The sequence below is a fragment of the Cornus florida genome, unplaced genomic scaffold (genome assembly GCF_030987335.1).
Source record: "Cornus florida cultivar Cherokee Brave unplaced genomic scaffold, ASM3098733v1 CherokeeBrave_3.0.0_Hap2_Chr05, whole genome shotgun sequence".
NCBI lineage: Eukaryota > Viridiplantae > Streptophyta > Magnoliopsida > Cornales > Cornaceae > Cornus > Cornus florida.
In genome coordinates, this window is record NW_026775575.1 from 84,910,012 (window position 1) to 84,927,365 (window position 17,354).

Consider the following 17,354-nt stretch of genomic DNA (forward strand, 5'->3'; position numbering starts at 1 on the left):
ATTATATTCTGAAGGCCAATAATACTTAAAGCACATTAGCAGCCGAAGAAGTCTCTGTTTTATAATTAGTACATTCCTACCATACTTTTCCTCCCACCCCCACTTTGCATCAGATGGAGAACCAAGCCCCTCAGTGCCGGCAAATAAGATCCTTAACCGGAGCCATTATTAGCGGACTCCCCTTGATTTGCCAAGAAACGGACAACGACAATAGTAATGTTATCGGCACTGCCTCTCTGATAGGCTTCCTGCATCAGCCTCCTTGCTGCTTCCTCTGTGTCTTCAATTGGTTTTACCATTATCCTCAGAAAAAGGTATATATATCTCTTTAGAGTTTGAAGAATATTGAAATGTACAAACATCTGGAATAGGGCCAGATAAAAAAATTGAAGATTGATAAATAAGTAGATAAATAAATAAAAGGCTAGATCAATTTATGCTAAAGTATTTATGAGGTGGAGGATCACAAAGGAAAAAGGGACAAATAAGGAATCTATCGGACATCAGATAGACTTCAAAAAAAGGTGAAAGAAAAAGTGAAACTTTGGCAAACCTCATTTGTGACGACATCCCATAGTCCATCACTTGCAAGGATAAGGAACTTGAGGGAGCTGTCAACTTTTTCCTCCTGCAATTTTTTTTTTTTTTAAAAAATAAAAAAAATAAATAGAAATAGAAAATTGATCACTCCAGATATGGTAAAAGAAATGTTGATAGCAAGTGGAAAAAAGAAGGAATAAGGACTGCTTCAGGGCAACACACCCAAATGTCTCCATCATATATGTTATCATAATTGCGACTTACAATCCAGTAACACCAGTTGATGCTAAAAGAATCCCTACATCAGAACTCTTAAATGTCATTCTATCCAGATGGACCATATCAGACATTTTATGTTTTACATCAACATACTGTCCATTATGCTTTAGCATATAGTACCATTAGAAGATAGATTAGAAAGTCGGGCCATGTTGATGTCATATAATTTGAAGAATAGAGAATTCTGACATCAAGAGAGACACCCTGCACTGGTTTCCATGCAAAACATTGTGTAGCATATATGCGCATATTATAATTGAACAAACAGAAACAAAAAAAACACATTTTCTGAAAAAAAAAAATGTGGATAGACTGGCATCTTTTTTCAATAGATGACCAACTTTATACGAATATAAATTCAATATTTGCACTTAACCAGACCTGAATTTCTGGATCAGCAACAACATACTGCTTCAATAGCCTATCACCAAATGCACGTGAAACAGCAAGTACACCACCAACTCTCCAAGTTCCTATTGCCAAAATTTTGGGTCACCACAGTGCCAAGTACAATTTGATAATTATAAACAATGGATAAGCTAACCAGATGATGCCCTTAACTATAACTATAGACCAGTTTTAACTATAAATAATATATTGAGTTCAATATTATTTAAAAAGTACAAACAGATTCAAATATATATATTTTTAGATTGAATCACAAGTAAAACTCGGTATATTTAAGAATTAATCTGATCCATTCTTGTCCTGAATGGATTTTGGTGTGGGCCTTAGGTTAAACATGCTCTATTTCAAACTCTAATGTGGAGTCAATGTTAAATTATAAACAGACAAAATGCGTTTCTCTAAACACACAGCTATTTATGAGAAAATATACAATGCCGGGAGTATTTTGAAACGTGATATTCCTCCCAATAAAAACTTTCTATTTTTATTCTATAATAGAAGCTATAGAAATCATTACCAAGCAAACAGTCCATTTCCCAGAATTTTGATTACCAAGCAAAGAATCAAAGCAGGTAAGCAGGTTCAAATATAAATATAATGCCAACTTGCTAAGCATGTCTAATTTTGAACCTCTCGGTCTTGTAAACCAAAATCAATTCTTGCCAACAATCATGTAGCCTAAGGATTTGTATGAGTTCCTCTTGAAGGTAATCAAATTCTAAGCAAATTTGTAATAACAGTTTGCATGTAATAGTATAATATAAGAATTATCTGTTAGAAAAGCATACATTGATGAGTCCTTGAACATTCATAGATCAACTTCTATACAGAATAAAAGATATGTTCATCGGATTCAACTGAATGTAACAAATGACAATATATCACAGAGTTATTCCTTGTATCTTGAGCAATGTTTATGCTGATCTATTAATCAAACTTAACTTCAGGTTAAAGTAGAGCACACCTGCTCAAAACCATGGAGATAACCAAATTCATTGAAAAACTTGAAAAATGAAAAAAGATCACCACATTCTTCCTGAAGTCCCAAATTGTCCATGTCAATAAACCAGTCAATGTGTGTTGGAAAATATGACTTGGCTGTGAGGGAATTAAGGCACATTCTCAATGTCTCTGAAGTAAGCATGCTTAAGAGCATCCTGAGCTGTAATTCTTTTAGTTGGATTCAACGCAAACATTCGCTGGAAAAACATAAAACAGTACCATTAGTGAGAAAAACAAGAAATCCGTTGCATTTGCTTAATAGTAGAAATTTGAGATCATTTGTTTCATGACTGGAGGTCAATTTCAACAAATCTGCCTATTGTAAGTAACCCATTATTCCATGTGGCTGTGTGGAATTATTGGTCATGGGAAAAAAAAGTACTGGACCCTGAAAGGTTAGCTATCTTAACCATCCTCTCCATCCACACAAGGTTCCCATGGTTCCTTATGCAACCCTCATAATAAAATCTGAACTTACAGAAAGAAGATCATATCCGTCTGGTTCAAGACCTGGGACTTTCTTCTCCAGTGCAGTCATTCCAGGCCAGGTTTGATCTGGTGTACTTGTAACACTAAATAAAAGAAATTAAATGTATGTAAGAGTGAACAACACAATGGTATTATATTATATGAACAAACAGGGAAATGTGGTTGTGCGGAGCTATATGAAACCTGAACATTGTGTACAAGTTATCATACTCAAGGCCCTGCAACATATTTTGATTGGTTACCATCTCAGCAAATATACAACCCACAGACCACACATCAATAGCAGTATAGTATTCCCTCGAACCAAGTAATAGTTCGGGTGCTTTGTACCCAGTAGATACCGCCTGGAAAGAACTCCAACAAAATGAGTAAACTTGGACTGTGGAGTAGCCATCAACCATAATTCAAAAGAAAAGAAACAAACCACGAGTTTGGGTCTAGCGTCAACTGTGGATAATTTGATAAACTTGCAACATGAGAAGCAAAACAGTGTAACCCAGGGTTGTATTCCAGTAGTGCATCACCTTCTAAAGTAGAAGGTCGAGGGTTCAAGTCACCATAGGGGCAGAGCGGATGTGCGAGACTCAACTAGAGGGAAAAAAAAGTAATAAAAAATAAAATGTATTATAAAAGATGCTAGATGTCATGGTTTTGTTCACAACCAACTAAAATAATTCTTCATTTTCTGAAAATATTTCATTCTTAAAACTTAAAAATAGGCAAAACTCAAGCTAACTTACTAGGAATGCCCAAAAGATAATAATATGCTATTCCTACAATACATGCATCGAAAGCACCTGTATTGAGGAGAAGTGTCATTTTCTAATGCTACCAAAGAAACCAAATTAACAAAAAGAGCAGCATTCATACACCACATGACTTAATGGGTCAGAAAAGCCAGTGGCTAGCTAACGCTTGCTAAAACAATCAGGTTCTTCAAAGAATGAGCTAATAAGATTGAAAGGATGGCCACAATAATAAAAGTAAAACTGATACCTCGTTAGTGTATGTATTAGAGGGAACACCAATTGCCCTGGCCAATCCGAAGTCTGCAATTTTCACGATTTTTTTACCGGTATCTACCAGCAAATTCGCAGGCTTCAGATCTCGGTGGATAATTTTCTGTGAATGACAATATGCAACACCAGAGAAATCTGAAGCAGAAATTTCTGCAAAGAGATCATGAAAATTAAATCACAAACTTAGTTGTGACATTCCAGAGCAGTATCATTGTTATCTTCAAATAAACACCAAAGCCATATAATAGTGCAGTTATCTTTTTAAATTAATAAAATGATAGTCAATGTAGCAGTGGCCCTCACTTTTATTCTTTGCAGATTCTTAGCGTCGAACGTGTTGGTCTTCATGTAATCAAACAGATCACAGTCCAAATACTCAAAAACAAGAAACATGGTTTTTTTCCTGTTGAATATTTCCAAAAACCTGAAAATCAGCAACCCATCAGATAATTTGTTCAAACAATTCTAAAAAAAAAAAAAAAAAAGCAGAGATGTTATCAATTAATTAGTTGTTGATACAAATAAAGCTGAGCCCAGTAGCAAGGGCTGTAACCAAGCGGGGCATTAAAGCGGTTGGATGTTGAATGATGTGCACCCAACCCACCATGGTTTCGGTAGCAATCGACTCTCATGTTAAAAAAAAAAAAAAAAACATATAAACTACAAAGTTTACTTAAATAAGCAGATACTTCCGATCTGAGAATTAACATGCTATTGAGTAAAGTAGTTTATTGTTGGAAGGATGCATTCTATCTGAATGGCAATCCAGTTATTATGGCAACTGTCTCAGCCACCAGCAATCACAGAAGGCACAACATCATTTCACTCTTCATTGGCATGATTAAGATGAATCTCTTGCCTTTCTGCCACTTTAATTTATGTTTGTAGAATTGGTTGATACTAACAGGTGTTTTCAAATACCATTACATCATGTGGTGCAACTAAGTATATTTCAAGTATGAATTTCAAATGTCAACTGGTTTACCTAAAGAAATCAAAGTCCAGCCAAACACCAGGATCTTGATCGACCATGTGGTCATAATTAGGTGAACCGGAATGATAGATCAAACAGAGTAAGCTAAGACCTGGCAATTAATTTTCCAAAATGACCTCATCCACAAGAGATATGATGGTTAGAATTGATATAAGGGACATGTCTATGCATATTAACTGAGAAGGTGGCACAGTGCCTCAATATAAGTGTGGAATCTTTGCATTCAGAGTTCACTTTCAATCTTGCGTTGCACTGAATTTCCAAATGAGACACGGCATCTTCGTCACTACTTATATGCACACATAGTGTAAGGAAACTGTCAAAATGGATGAGGAACCATCACAATAAAAAAGTAAAAAAATGAATACCAAAAGGAGCATGCTTTATTTGTGAGCAAGTGAGCACTGCAAAGTAGATTCTCCCAAACACGAGAAAGATTCAGAAAAGGCACAAGAGATGAATCTTAAGCCCTGATCATAGACACTGGAATCTAATGGTGCATTGATTTGAGACCACAAGATGTATCTATGGACTTGTTTGTGAAGATGACATATATATAATCTAGAGAAAATCGAAAATTTTAAAGGCAACAATACGTATTGGGATGTTTTACTTGTGGAGACTGTAGAGTCTTCTCAGAATATTCAAGCTTCATGCTAACAGACATGCTTTATCTGCCTAAAATTGAAAGAAGTCTTGTTGCTGTGTCAGTATTAAATGGGAAAGGTTTAAATTTAGAATTTGTAAAGGGAAAGTCTAGGTTAAGAAGTGTAGGCAAACAATTGTAGAAGAACTAGTGGATGGCAGTTACAGATTATTAATAACAATTGTAATAAAATAATAATAGAATAATAGTTTCTCTTATTTAATTGAGTCTAGTAATATTAATTCATATACAGGGGTAATTAGGTTGGGACACATAACACCAAAGAAACAAGGGCTTGAAGGAGTAGATATTAAAGCCAGATTTGGAGGATATGAAGAGGCATCATATGTCCATTGTATACGATTCCCAGAGACTGTAATAGTGGGAGCCTCTACATATATAAAACTTATTTTTTTCTATGACAACATGAATTTTGATTTGAATTAAAGCTATTCCAGATCAACACTTACAATTTAAGTGATAGATGTAAATGAGAACTGCACAAGCCCATAAATGAAATTTTGCGCAAGGTCAAGCCTTGGCCCAAGTTATTAGCCCCGGCCCATAAAGGGGGAAGCCCAGCAAGAACTAAATTTCGAAAAGAGACTGCTGGTCCAAATGTTACAATCCGGTCATCATAGTGTGCAAGAAATGGCATTTCCTTGCTCCCTTTTCGGAAATTTTTTTTGAAAATTTAACTTCATTGATGGATTCAGAATGGGTCAGCTTCAATGGATTCAATAGTAGCTATCGACAATTTTAAAGTTAGAAAAGAGAATGAATCACCAATTTCCAGAAGAAATAATGAATATTTTTTTAATTAAATATCATGCAAATCCTTTCGATACTAATCGAACACTTAAATATCAACTTATGGGTTGGCTGCAAAAGATTCCACAACGATGAGACTTTTGGCCTTTCCATCAACGTAACACACTTTCCAATCTCTTCTCAAACTCAATTTCAAGCTAAAACCTAAGCTAACAATCTAGAAAAGAAAAGAAAATTGGACTTGAGAATTCCCAACTCAGAACCATGATCTCCACGGCAGATAATCAGCAAAATGGAGCTTCAGGGACCTTATTCACACACGCATTCTTCATTATGCGTATATCGGACTCATTGCCTACATCAAAGGGACATTCAGTTTGAATCAACATAATCTTTGCTTCATTTCTCCCACTGAAGGGTCATATCCTTCTCCCACTAATAGCTAAGGTTACGAATCTAATTCGATTTTTCCTTCTTCTTGCAACAAGAAGTTTTCGTTCATTGACATGATCGATTGGAAACCAGGCCTCTTTTGTTTCTTTGAATAATATGTGATTCAAAAAATAATCAAGTATTGAGTAGGCAACTTCATGAACACTTTTCTTTTGGATAATACTGAGTAGCAAGTCCATAAATTATATTGGAAAGAAAGGAAAGGAATAACAAAACGGGCATGAGCTTGGCCTACCACTATAACTTTGTGTGCTATAGGTGAGGCAGTGGGTTGGATTGGGTCATAGTGAAAGCTTTGTTCCTTCAAGCCATGGTGTTGTTATATTACTGTCTACACTCTAGCATCCAAAGCTGTGTGAGAGAAGACCATAACCGTATCTTTACTCTCTCTATCCAAATAACAATTCAAAAAGGCATTTCAATACTAGGAGACAATACTAGTACTTGGATGGGCTATTCTTCATGGCCATTAACATCACTGTAATTCATTTGGGGGAAAGAAATTGCATGATTTTTCGGAATATGAGGAAAACAAAGGATGTTATTCTGATTGAAATCGAAAATGGTGTGAAGACTAGGATTTGCAAATGGAAAGTGGTTACTACAATCTACAAAATTAAGAATGTGATCTGGGGTGGGGGAGTTTGAAAGTCTATTTTGTTGAGCCAAGTAGAAAGGAGTACTTGAGGATCTTTACTTTTCCACTATCCAAACAACTACTATTTAACAAGGCATCTCAATACTAGGAGACAATTACTTGCGCTTTGAAAGGGGGTAAAAAAATTTACCTTTACCTACTCCATTGTATACTTTTTAGTATTTCCTTTCTATAGGGAAGTGAAGTAAAGGTGAATTATTTTCAGGAGGTAAATAAAAAATCCCCTTTTAATTCACATTTCCACACCACATCATGACCCCCAACACCAAGGAAAAGAAAAAGAAGTTCCCCTCACTCCGCTCCAATCTTCATCTCAGAGAGGGAACACGATTAGCATATTCCAATGCCTTTGCCACACCACACATCCCAAAAACAACAGTCTCATCATCGTCACCTTCTAAAAAGAACTGGAAAAAAAAAAAAAAAATGACATTTATTTGGATATACACAACTATCAAGTTATGAACTTTTGATTTTTCATGACATCTTCAAATAACCATCACCTGATGTTGTTGCTATGAAAAAAAAAAAAAAAAAAAAAGACATTTCTTTGGATTATTGTATTTTGTGGTGCATTTAAATCAAGAATGTAATAGCATTACACTGATAATGCACATCGTATCAAGGAAGCAACACTGATGCACTCTTGCAACACATTTACTAGGAAGATTTAGCACTCATGCAATAAGTCATGTTCAAATCACACAATATCAACTACTTCACAACAAAAATGCAACACCTTTGCTTTGGTATTGCATCCTCAATGTAACATATTAATCCGAATCCAATGTACTTTGATTTAAAATGGACAGTACAAATTTTATTACTAGAGAAGATCTTGATTGTATTGGTTCAATGGTATGATCTCAATTCAAGCCTCAAATGGGACAAACGAGCAAATACATTGCATGCTTTAATTTAGAAAAAGAAAAAATAAATAAATCTTCAATTTGATTGCTAATAACAATTTACTATTCACAAAATGGTCTGCCAAGGAATAAGAATGCGACATCGTGTTGAAAGATTAGGAACCTAAACGATGGCGTATTAATGGAAAAACCTACACTACAGAAAGATAAAGCACTCTAAAGAAACAAGAGGGTCTTCGAAAGACTCACAATTGCTGGTCTCCGGCAATACACCGTCGTTTGACTTTGCATCAGGTGGAGAACCAAGCCCCTCGGTGCCGGCAAAGAAGATCCTTAACCGGAGCCATTATTAGCAGACTCCCCTTGGTTTACCAAGAAACGGACGACAACAATAGTAATGTTATCTGCACTGCCTCTCTGATAGGCTTCCTGCATCAGCCTCCTTGCTGCTTCCTCTGTGTCTTCAATTGGTTTTACCACTGCAACAGCATCCTCAGAAAAAGGTACATATATCACTTTAGAGTTTGAAGAATGTTGAAATGCAAACATCTGGAATAGGGCCAGTTAAAAAATTGAAGATTGATAAATAAGTAGATAAATAAATAAAAGGCTAGATCAATTTATGCTAAAGTATTTATGAGGTGGAGGATCACAAAGGAAAAAGGGACAAATAAGGAATCTATTGGACATCAGATAGACTTTAAAAAAAGGTGAAAGAAAAAGTGAAACTTTGGCAAACCTCATTTGTGACGACATCCCATAGTCCATCATCACTTGCAAGGATAAGGAACTCGAGGGAGCTGTCAACTTTTTCCTCCTGCAATTTTTTTTTTTTTTAAAAAAATAGAAATAGAAAAATGATCAGTCCAGATATGGTAAAAGAAATGTTGATAGCAAGTGAAAAAAAGAAGGAACAAGGACTGCTTCGGGGCAACACACCCAAATGTCTCCATCATATACGTTATCATAATTGGGACTTGCAATCCACCAACACCAGTTGATGCTAAAAGAATCCCTACATCAGAACTCTTAAATGTCATTCTATCCAGATGGACAAGGGTTCCCATATCAGACATTTTATGTTTTACATCAACATACAGTCCATTATGCTTTAGAATATAGTACCATTAGAAGATAGATTAGAAAGTCGGGCCATGTTGATGTCATATAATTTGAAGAAGAGAGAATTCTGACATCAAGAGAGACACCCTGCACTGGTTTCCATGCAAAACATTGTGTTGCATATATGTGCATATTATAATTGAACAAACAGAAACAAAAAAACACATTTTCTGAAAAACAATGTGGATAGACTGGCATCTTTTTTCAATAGATGTCCAACTTTATACGAATATAAATTCAATATTTGCACTTAACCAGACCTGAATTTCTGGATCAGCAACAACATACTGCTTCAAAAGCCTATCACCAAATGCACGCGAAACAGCAAGTACACCACCAACTCTCCAAGTTCCTATTGCCAAAATTTTGGGTCACCACAGTGCCAATGTACAATTTGATAATTATAAACAATGGATAAGCTAACCAAATGATGCCCTTACCAGCCCACATAACAAATCCTCCAGCTTCTTCAATCCGTTGTCGCTCATCAGTTTGGTCAGGCTTGTGATCTCGAGAAACAGCAATTGCTGCAGGAAATAACAAAAAACTTTATCAGATGTTTCATGGATGCCAGGGAGCATCATAGAAGCAAACATCCTTCACGAGATCTCTATAATGACAATACAGAAAAAACTTTCATATAATCAGATAAGTAATTAGGAGCATAAATAAACAGTCTGCAGGTATAGTTTTGTGGGTACGGGAATGGTGGGGGAGGGAATCAGTAACAAAATGAGAAGTGTGGCCAAACTCGCTGGGCATATTTTAAGTCATATTAGTATTCACTGGACATCCTATTTCAGATTTATTGTCCGCTTGTCATGCTTAAAGGTGGAACTTTTTATTTCTTCACCACTTCAAAATCAAAGTATATAGTTAAGTACAGAGAGGAAAAGAATAATAAAAATGAATCATGGTAAGATGGAGGAGGAGTGAAGCATGTGATGAAAAGTATCTAGATAACAAATTAACAACATCTGAATACTTAAACAGGCCTATTTAAAAGGCAAGAGACCCTCCTACTTGAGGACAATTACTGAACCGACGCCGTTAACATTATTCCTTACGATTCCATGTCACCCGTTTCTATATGAAAGAGAGAGAGGTTTAAAAGAAACCTCAAGTAATTCCAAATTTGGCACAAGGCCTCACCATCAATCACTTCTCCAAATACCAATTTCCTTTACATACATGGACTATGATCACCGACATCACTAGTGCGAAAATTCTAGCAGGTATGATGATCAGCAAGGCATACTTCCACTATTTCCAAATGATTTCGTGCATGTTTTATAACTCAACTCAACTCCAACTCAATAAAGCCTTTTCCCAACTATTTGGGTCAGCTACAAGAATCCTGCTTGTGTTTCTAGTAGGAAAGACATGGAATAAGAAGAAAGTGCTGAATACATTTTATAGTTATCGATGTGTTCAAAGAAAGCAGGCACAGTTTGGTCAAAAAGCCAAAATAAATGAACAAAAAGCATCTATGTTACACACTTGAAATTCAGAAGTAACAAATTATAAAACATAAACTTTGGAATTTCTTTTACACATCACGGGGAAAAGCTACAGTGAAACCTTAGGTTTTCCTGAATGCATGAAATATCAAACAACACTAATGTTTCTAGAATACTGGCTACAAGAAGCATGAAAAAAGAATGGAGCCTTTGTTTTCTATATACAAATGCATATGAAAAGAGAAGCGAGAAAGAGAACGGGTAGGAGCATCACTATGATACTTGTTACCAAGATGGATTTCACATTTAACAGAAACTCAAAAAACGTGGTAGAATTAGTAAGAACTAAGAAAATTAAAATAACAGAATAGGAGAGTCGTTAAAAGAATACAAAATAACTAGGAGGATAAGATCTAAATGACTGTTAGGACAAAGAATACAAAACAAACAATTCAGAGCTTTTTGAAGAATTGATGTTCCATACTTCAGACAAGACCTGATACTTAAATACTGTAATAGACAATTTCCCTACCAGAACAATTACCAATAGCAAATATGAAAATAACACAATCTCCTTGGCATACAGGTGAACATAAATTGTCAATGTACTGTAAATATCAATACAGGAAGAAGAAAAAAAAAAAACCTCCCGAGTCTTACCATTGCCTCCCCTGCAAATAACAGCTCTGGAATCCCCAACATTTGCAACCAGCAAACGATCACCAACAAGGATGGCAGTGGAAGCAGTTGATCCAGCATCTCTGTTCTGATTATTTTCTGATTTCAGAAATTCCGAGTCTGTATGGCTGTATGCATTGGATGTAATACATTTATAACATTTTTCTTTCTAACATCTTGATCCAATTGACAGGGAAATAAAAGGCCACAACTCAAGAAACTGAAATACATTTTTATATCAGAGAAGAAATAATATCTTTTATTGAATAATAAAAATATTTGATATTGAAAAAATAATATATTTACATCAAACAAAAAATAGAATTAAAAAACAGGCTACTCCCTATCAATTACATCAAGCACCAACATCAAGATAGTGTGCTGCATGGATCATGTTGAAGTACAGGAGAATCCTCATACAAACTTTGAAATCCACTAACAAGATTTTCAATCAAGTCGTCCATTAACTCCTTTAGGACGGAAAAATCCTTTGACAGATTGAGTTCATCAAAGATTTCATCAGCTATACCAAATGTAGTATCCACATCCATAATAAACATGAACTCAAGATTCCTAACCTGACCACATGAGTCAGTTACGCGCAAGGTAAATGAAAGCGAATTGTCACCAGCTTTCTTGCCTCTTAATCTGAAGTTACCTCTCTCAAACTCTAGAGCCGCCCCATTGATGGTTTCTGTGCCACCAATATCTGAAAAATTAGTACTTTTCCTCTCTATGTCCATCCAAAGAGAGTCACTAATATCTGAAAAATTACTACTCTTGGTCTCTCTGTCCATTCAAAGAGGGTTAGAATTAGTCAGGTTTACATTGAGCTCCTTGGGATTGTCAGACAACAGGAATGGATCCTTCAATAGCTCTGCTGCAGGCAACCTCAAAAATGCTGGAACCAGACACTTCTCTATGAACTGTTTGAGAAGAGGGTCATTCACTCTGCCAAGAGAAGCAGGCTTTATACCCGATGTGACCTTATATAGTTTTTCATTATTGTTACACTCGGTGTATGGATATTCACAAGTAACCATCTCTAAGACGCACATACCAAAAGAGTAGATGTCCACAAGTTCATTGTATTCTTCTTCGTAAATCTCTGGAGCCATGAATCCAGGAGTACCAACAACACTTAGAGGCGGCAGTGTAACAGATGACAACCCAAAGTCTCCAATTTTAACTTCTCTGCCATTTGCACTCACAAAAACATTGTCACATTTCAAATCTCGATGAATGATGGGGGGATTGTGACTGTGTAGATAACATAAACCTCTGAGAATCTGCCTTGCCCAGCTCTTGATGTGCTACAAATCCACACACTTATTCTTCAGTAGGTATTACCTCAAGCTCCCATAAGTAAACAATTCTGTGATGATGTTGAAACTTTTGCTATCATCATCCACCCAAAAACTATCGCACTTGATGATGTTGTGATGGTTCAATGAATTCATCAAGTCAACCTCAAAATATAATCTTTCAACATCCTTTGATGTCTTCCAATCATCTGCAAGCTTCACTTGGCTCCAAGCAACTTCAATGCCATTATAACCATCAAAACCTTTAAACACGGTTTTGAATGCCCCAATTCCCAAAACATCATTATACCGTACAAACTGACTATCCGGGGATTTCTCGACAACACCCTCCATTATATGTTCATACAATTCATCATATAGACTGTCTGGGGTTTATCTGCTGACTCCAAAAACCCAGCCATGGAACTCAAACGCTCAACAGAAAATACTCAAATCAACAGAAAAAAAGAAATAGTGAAGAAAAAACCACAGAACTGACCGCCTAAACCAGTTTCATCTCGCGAAGTGAAACCCAAAAAGAATTCTTGGAGAACGCGTACACGGTATTTTGCCACCTCACACCCGAAGGGTACTCAGCGGATCTCTAACGCTGACTTGAATCGCCTTGATTCTTCGTATAAATCGAAAGACCGGTCCGTAACGGAGACTCCCACACGGAACGAGAAAGACCCTTTCAATCGGCTAAAGAGCGACCTGAATTGGAAACCTGGTTTAGAGTCCGAGTCAACTTACTGATTCACCAAAGCCCACTTTGCTGCCTAAATACATCTAAAGGGTAAAGTGCAAAAAAAAAAATAAAAAAAAAAAAAAAAAAAAAAAAAAAAAAAAAACAACCTTAAATTATAGACATTTTGTAACTAACTCCTTAAACTAAACCTTGTTCCCTAAGCCATTGATTTATTTTACCCTTTCTTATTAAATTTGTTATTTTTTATTAAATTGTTTTTTATTATATTTTCTCTCATTTAAATATTAATTATACCATTTACTTTAATTTTATAATTAGTATCAATTGATTATAAAAATGAAAAAAAAAATAAATAGATTTGTAGTTATCATTTTCTAAAATGATTAACTTATTATAATAAAACTTATTATACTCTCTTTAAAAAAAATTTAGTATAAAAAAATAACTTCTTTTTCAAACAATATTCATGAAAAATTAATAAATTACGTAAATAAAAAATATTTATTTTTAATGCAATATCTTCATGAAGATGAAGAAATTACTTAAATTGTTTCAAAATTTTCTATTTAATATTTTTATTTAAATAATTAATTTAAAAAATTAAAGGCAAACTTATGCAAATTTAATGGAGAATGTTTTATCAAATTAGTATGAATTTTGTTCATAATTTATTTGAACAAGAAAAATATATCAAGTATAATTCAATAAGAAATGGTATTATGCTCATTTAATGAAAAATAGGTTAGACAATGGGGCATTTTGCAACTAAATGTGATAACGTAGGGGGTTTTATGCGCAAAACAAAGTTCAGGGGGTTATTTGCAAATTGAGACATAGTTGAGGAGTATTTTTGGCACTTTACCCCATATCTAATGAATCCCATAGGCTTCCAAGAGTAAAAGAATTTGGATGACAAGAGTATATTGGTTTTGTGTGTGTAAGAAAATCTTTTTGTGTGTGCAATCTTCAAGTGACACTTGAAGCTTGTATTTGGGTGCGTTTTTCTCTTTGTGTAAATCATATACTATTTGAGGTATTTTTTGAGACTGTTGTGTGAGTGTTCTTTGTTGGTGAATGAGTGGTATAAGAAGAGAGATTAATGTGAGGAAGAATCAAAACGTTCTGGAGTTTGTAATCTTCTTCTTTATTGTTATACGAATATCATCGCCCGTGGACGTAACCATATTTGTGAAGGTGAACCACGCATAAATTCTAATCTCGTTTGTGTGTGTGCCTATTTATTTTTTTGTCATTAATTTTCTCTTTGTTCTCATAAATAATGTAATTAGAAGGCCAGTTGTAAGGTTACCTTATAAAATAATATAACAATATATTATATATACTGAAAAATAATATTTGCTTACTCACAGCAAAAAAAAATTAAAATTTTTTTTTTTTGCTTACCTTATCCAAATTATAATGAATGTAATCAATAGTTTGTCATACAAGTTCTGAGCCTGCATATCATTTATTTTGCTGCTGTGTGTACTCTAGGCAGGTATGTCTAATTTTGAACCTTTCTGTCTTGTAAACCAAAATCAATTCTTGCCAACAATCATGTAGCCAAAGGATTTGTATGAGTTCCTCTTGAAGGCAATCAAATTCTAAGCAAATTTGTAATAACAGTTTGCATGTAATAGTATAATATAAGAATTATCTGTTAGAAAAGCATACATTGATGAGTCCTTTAACATTCATAGATCAACTTCTATACAGAATAACAGATACGTTCGTCGGATTCAACTGAGTGTAACAAATGACAATATATCACACAGTTATTCCTTGTATTTCTATATCAAAAGGATGATGAATGTCTAAATGACTTGAGCAATGTTTATGCTGATCTATTAATCAAACTTAACTTCAGGTTGAAGTTGAGCACATCTGCCCAAAACCATGGAGATAACCGAATTCATTGAAAAACTTGAAAAATGAAAAACGATCACCACATTCTTCCTGAAGTCCCAAGTTGTCCATGTCAATAAACCAGTCAATGTGTGTCGGAAAAGATGACTTGGCTGTGAGGGAATTAAGGCACATTCTCAACGTCTCTGAAGTAAGCATGCTTAAGAGCATCCTGAGCTGTAATTCTTTTAGTTGGATTCAACGCAAACATTCGCTGGAAAAACATAAAACAGTAGCATTAGTGAGAAAAACAAGAAATCTGTTGCATTTGCTTAGTAGTAGAAATTTGAGATCATTTGTTTCATGACTGTAGAGGTCAATTTCGACAAATCTGCCTGTTGTTATAAAGTAACCCATTATTCCATGTGTGGCTATGAGGAATAATTGGTCATGGGAAAAGAAGTACTAGACCATGAAAGGATAGCTATCTTAACCATACTCTCCATCCACACAAGGTTCCCATGGTTCCTTGGGCCACCCTCATTATAAAATCCGAACTTACAGAAAGAAGATCATATCCGTCTGGTTCAAGACCTGGGACTTTCTTCTCCAGTGCAGTCATTCCAGGCCAGGTTTGATCTGGTGTACTTATAACACTAAATAAAAGAAATTAAATGTATGTAAGATTGAACAACACAATGGTATTATATCATATGAACAAACAGGGAAATGTGGTTGTGCGGAGCTATATGAAACCTGAACATTGTGTACAATTGATCATACTCAAGGCCCTGGAACATATTTTGATTGGTTACCATCTCAGCAAATATACAACCCACAGACCACACATCAATAGCAGTAGAGTATTCCCTTGAACCAAGTAATAGTTCTGGTGCCTTGTACCCAGTAGATACCACCTGGAAAGAACTTCAACAAAATGAGTAAACTTGGACTGTGGAGTAGCCATCAACCATAATTCAAAAGAAAAGAAACAAAACCACGAGTTTGGGTGTAGCACCGCTGTGGATTATGTGATAAACTTGCAACGTGAAAAGCAAAACAGTGTGACCAAGGGTTGTAGTCTAGTAATGCATCACCTTCTAAAGTAGAAGGCCGAGAGTAAGTCACCATAGGGGCAAAGTGGATGTTTGAGACTCAACTAGAGGGAAAAAAGTAATAAAAAATAAAATGTATTATAAAAGATGCTAGATGTCATGGTTTTGTTCACAACCAACTAAAATAGTTCTTCATTTTCTGAAAATATTTCATTCTTAAAAGTAGGCAAAACACAAGTTAACTTACTAGGAATGCCCAAAAGATAATAATATGCTATTCCTACAATACATGCATCTAAAGCACCTGTATTGAGGAAAAGTGTCATTTTCTAATGCTACCAAATAAACCAAATTAGCGAAAAGAGGAGCATTCATACACCACATGACTTAATGGGTCAGAAAAGCCAGTGGCTAGCAAACGCTTGCTAAAACAATCAGGTTCTTCAAAGAATGAGCTAATAAGATTGAAGGGCTGGCCACACAGTAATAAAAGTAAAACTGATACCTCGTTAGTGTATGTATTAGAGGGAACACCAATTGCCCTGGCCAATCCGAAGTCTGCAATTTTCACGATTTTTTTACCGGTATCTACCAGCAAATTCGCAGGCTTCAAATCTCGGTGGATAATTTTCTGTGAATGACAATATGCAACACCAGAGAGAATCTGAAGCAGAAGTTTCTGCACAGAGATCATGAAAATTAAATCACAAACTTAGTTGTGACATTCCAGAGCAGTATCATTGTTATCTTCAAATAAACACCAAAGCTATAGAATATAGCAGTTATCTTTCTAAATTAATAAAATGATAGTCAATGTAGCAGTGGCCCGCACTTTAATTCTTTGCGGATTCTTAGCATCGAACGTGTTGGTCTTCATGTAATCGAACAGATCACAGTCCAAATACTCAAAAACAAGAAACATGGTTTTTTCCCTGTTGAATATTTCCAAAAACCTGACAATCAGCACCCCATCAGATAATTTTGTTCAAACAATTCTAAAAAAAAAAACAGAGAGATGTTATCAATTAATTAGTTGTTGATACAAATAAAGCT

The 17,354-nt window shown here is 35.2% G+C and overlaps 2 protein-coding genes and 1 pseudogene across 2 annotated transcripts; all 3 read right to left on the reverse strand.

Moving 5' to 3' along the window:
• Positions 1 to 3,698: 3,698 nt before the first annotated feature.
• LOC132309599 (probable protein phosphatase 2C 59) lies at positions 3,699 to 11,757 on the reverse strand. Its single transcript, XM_059807891.1, has 8 exons — positions 11,743 to 11,757; positions 11,371 to 11,557; positions 9,691 to 9,777; positions 9,511 to 9,602; positions 8,868 to 8,945; positions 8,378 to 8,620; positions 4,041 to 4,161; positions 3,699 to 3,887 (listed from the first exon to the last, which is right to left on the reverse strand). The coding sequence occupies exons 1-6, from the start codon at positions 11,755 to 11,757 to the stop codon at positions 8,462 to 8,464; spliced, it is 618 nt and encodes a 205-aa protein (XP_059663874.1). The 3' UTR covers positions 3,699 to 3,887; positions 4,041 to 4,161; positions 8,378 to 8,461.
• On the reverse strand, positions 11,628 to 13,454 carry LOC132307278 (probable serine/threonine-protein kinase WNK4; annotated as a pseudogene).
• Positions 13,455 to 15,079: 1,625 nt separating this feature from the next.
• On the reverse strand, positions 15,080 to 17,057 carry LOC132310277 (cell division control protein 2 homolog 2-like). Its single transcript, XM_059808467.1, has 4 exons — positions 16,807 to 17,057; positions 16,003 to 16,163; positions 15,809 to 15,902; positions 15,080 to 15,520 (listed from the first exon to the last, which is right to left on the reverse strand). Exons 1-4 carry the CDS (start codon positions 16,993 to 16,995, stop codon positions 15,431 to 15,433), a joined length of 534 nt encoding a protein of 177 aa, XP_059664450.1. The 5' UTR covers positions 16,996 to 17,057; the 3' UTR covers positions 15,080 to 15,430.
• Positions 17,058 to 17,354: the final 297 nt, after the last annotated feature.

Excerpts from the sequence above, each read along its gene's own strand:
- LOC132309599 (XM_059807891.1), bottom strand. Across the intron at positions 9,778-11,370 it reads TATTTGCAGGGGAGGCAATG|CAATTGCTGTTTCTCGAGAT; the intron begins GTAAGACTCGGG and ends TATTTCCTGCAG. Across the intron at positions 8,621-8,867 it reads GGGATGTCGTCACAAATGAG|GATGCTGTTGCAGTGGTAAA; the intron begins GTTTGCCAAAGT and ends CCTTTTTCTGAG.
- LOC132310277 (XM_059808467.1), bottom strand. The coding sequence starts at position 16,995 with ATGATCTCTGTGCAGAAACTTCTGCTTCAGATTCTCTCTGGTGTTGCA. Across the intron at positions 16,164-16,806 it reads CTAATACATACACTAACGAG|GTGGTATCTACTGGGTACAA; the intron begins GTATCAGTTTTA and ends AGTTCTTTCCAG. Across the intron at positions 15,903-16,002 it reads CAATTGTACACAATGTTCAG|TGTTATAAGTACACCAGATC; the intron begins GTTTCATATAGC and ends TCTTTTATTTAG.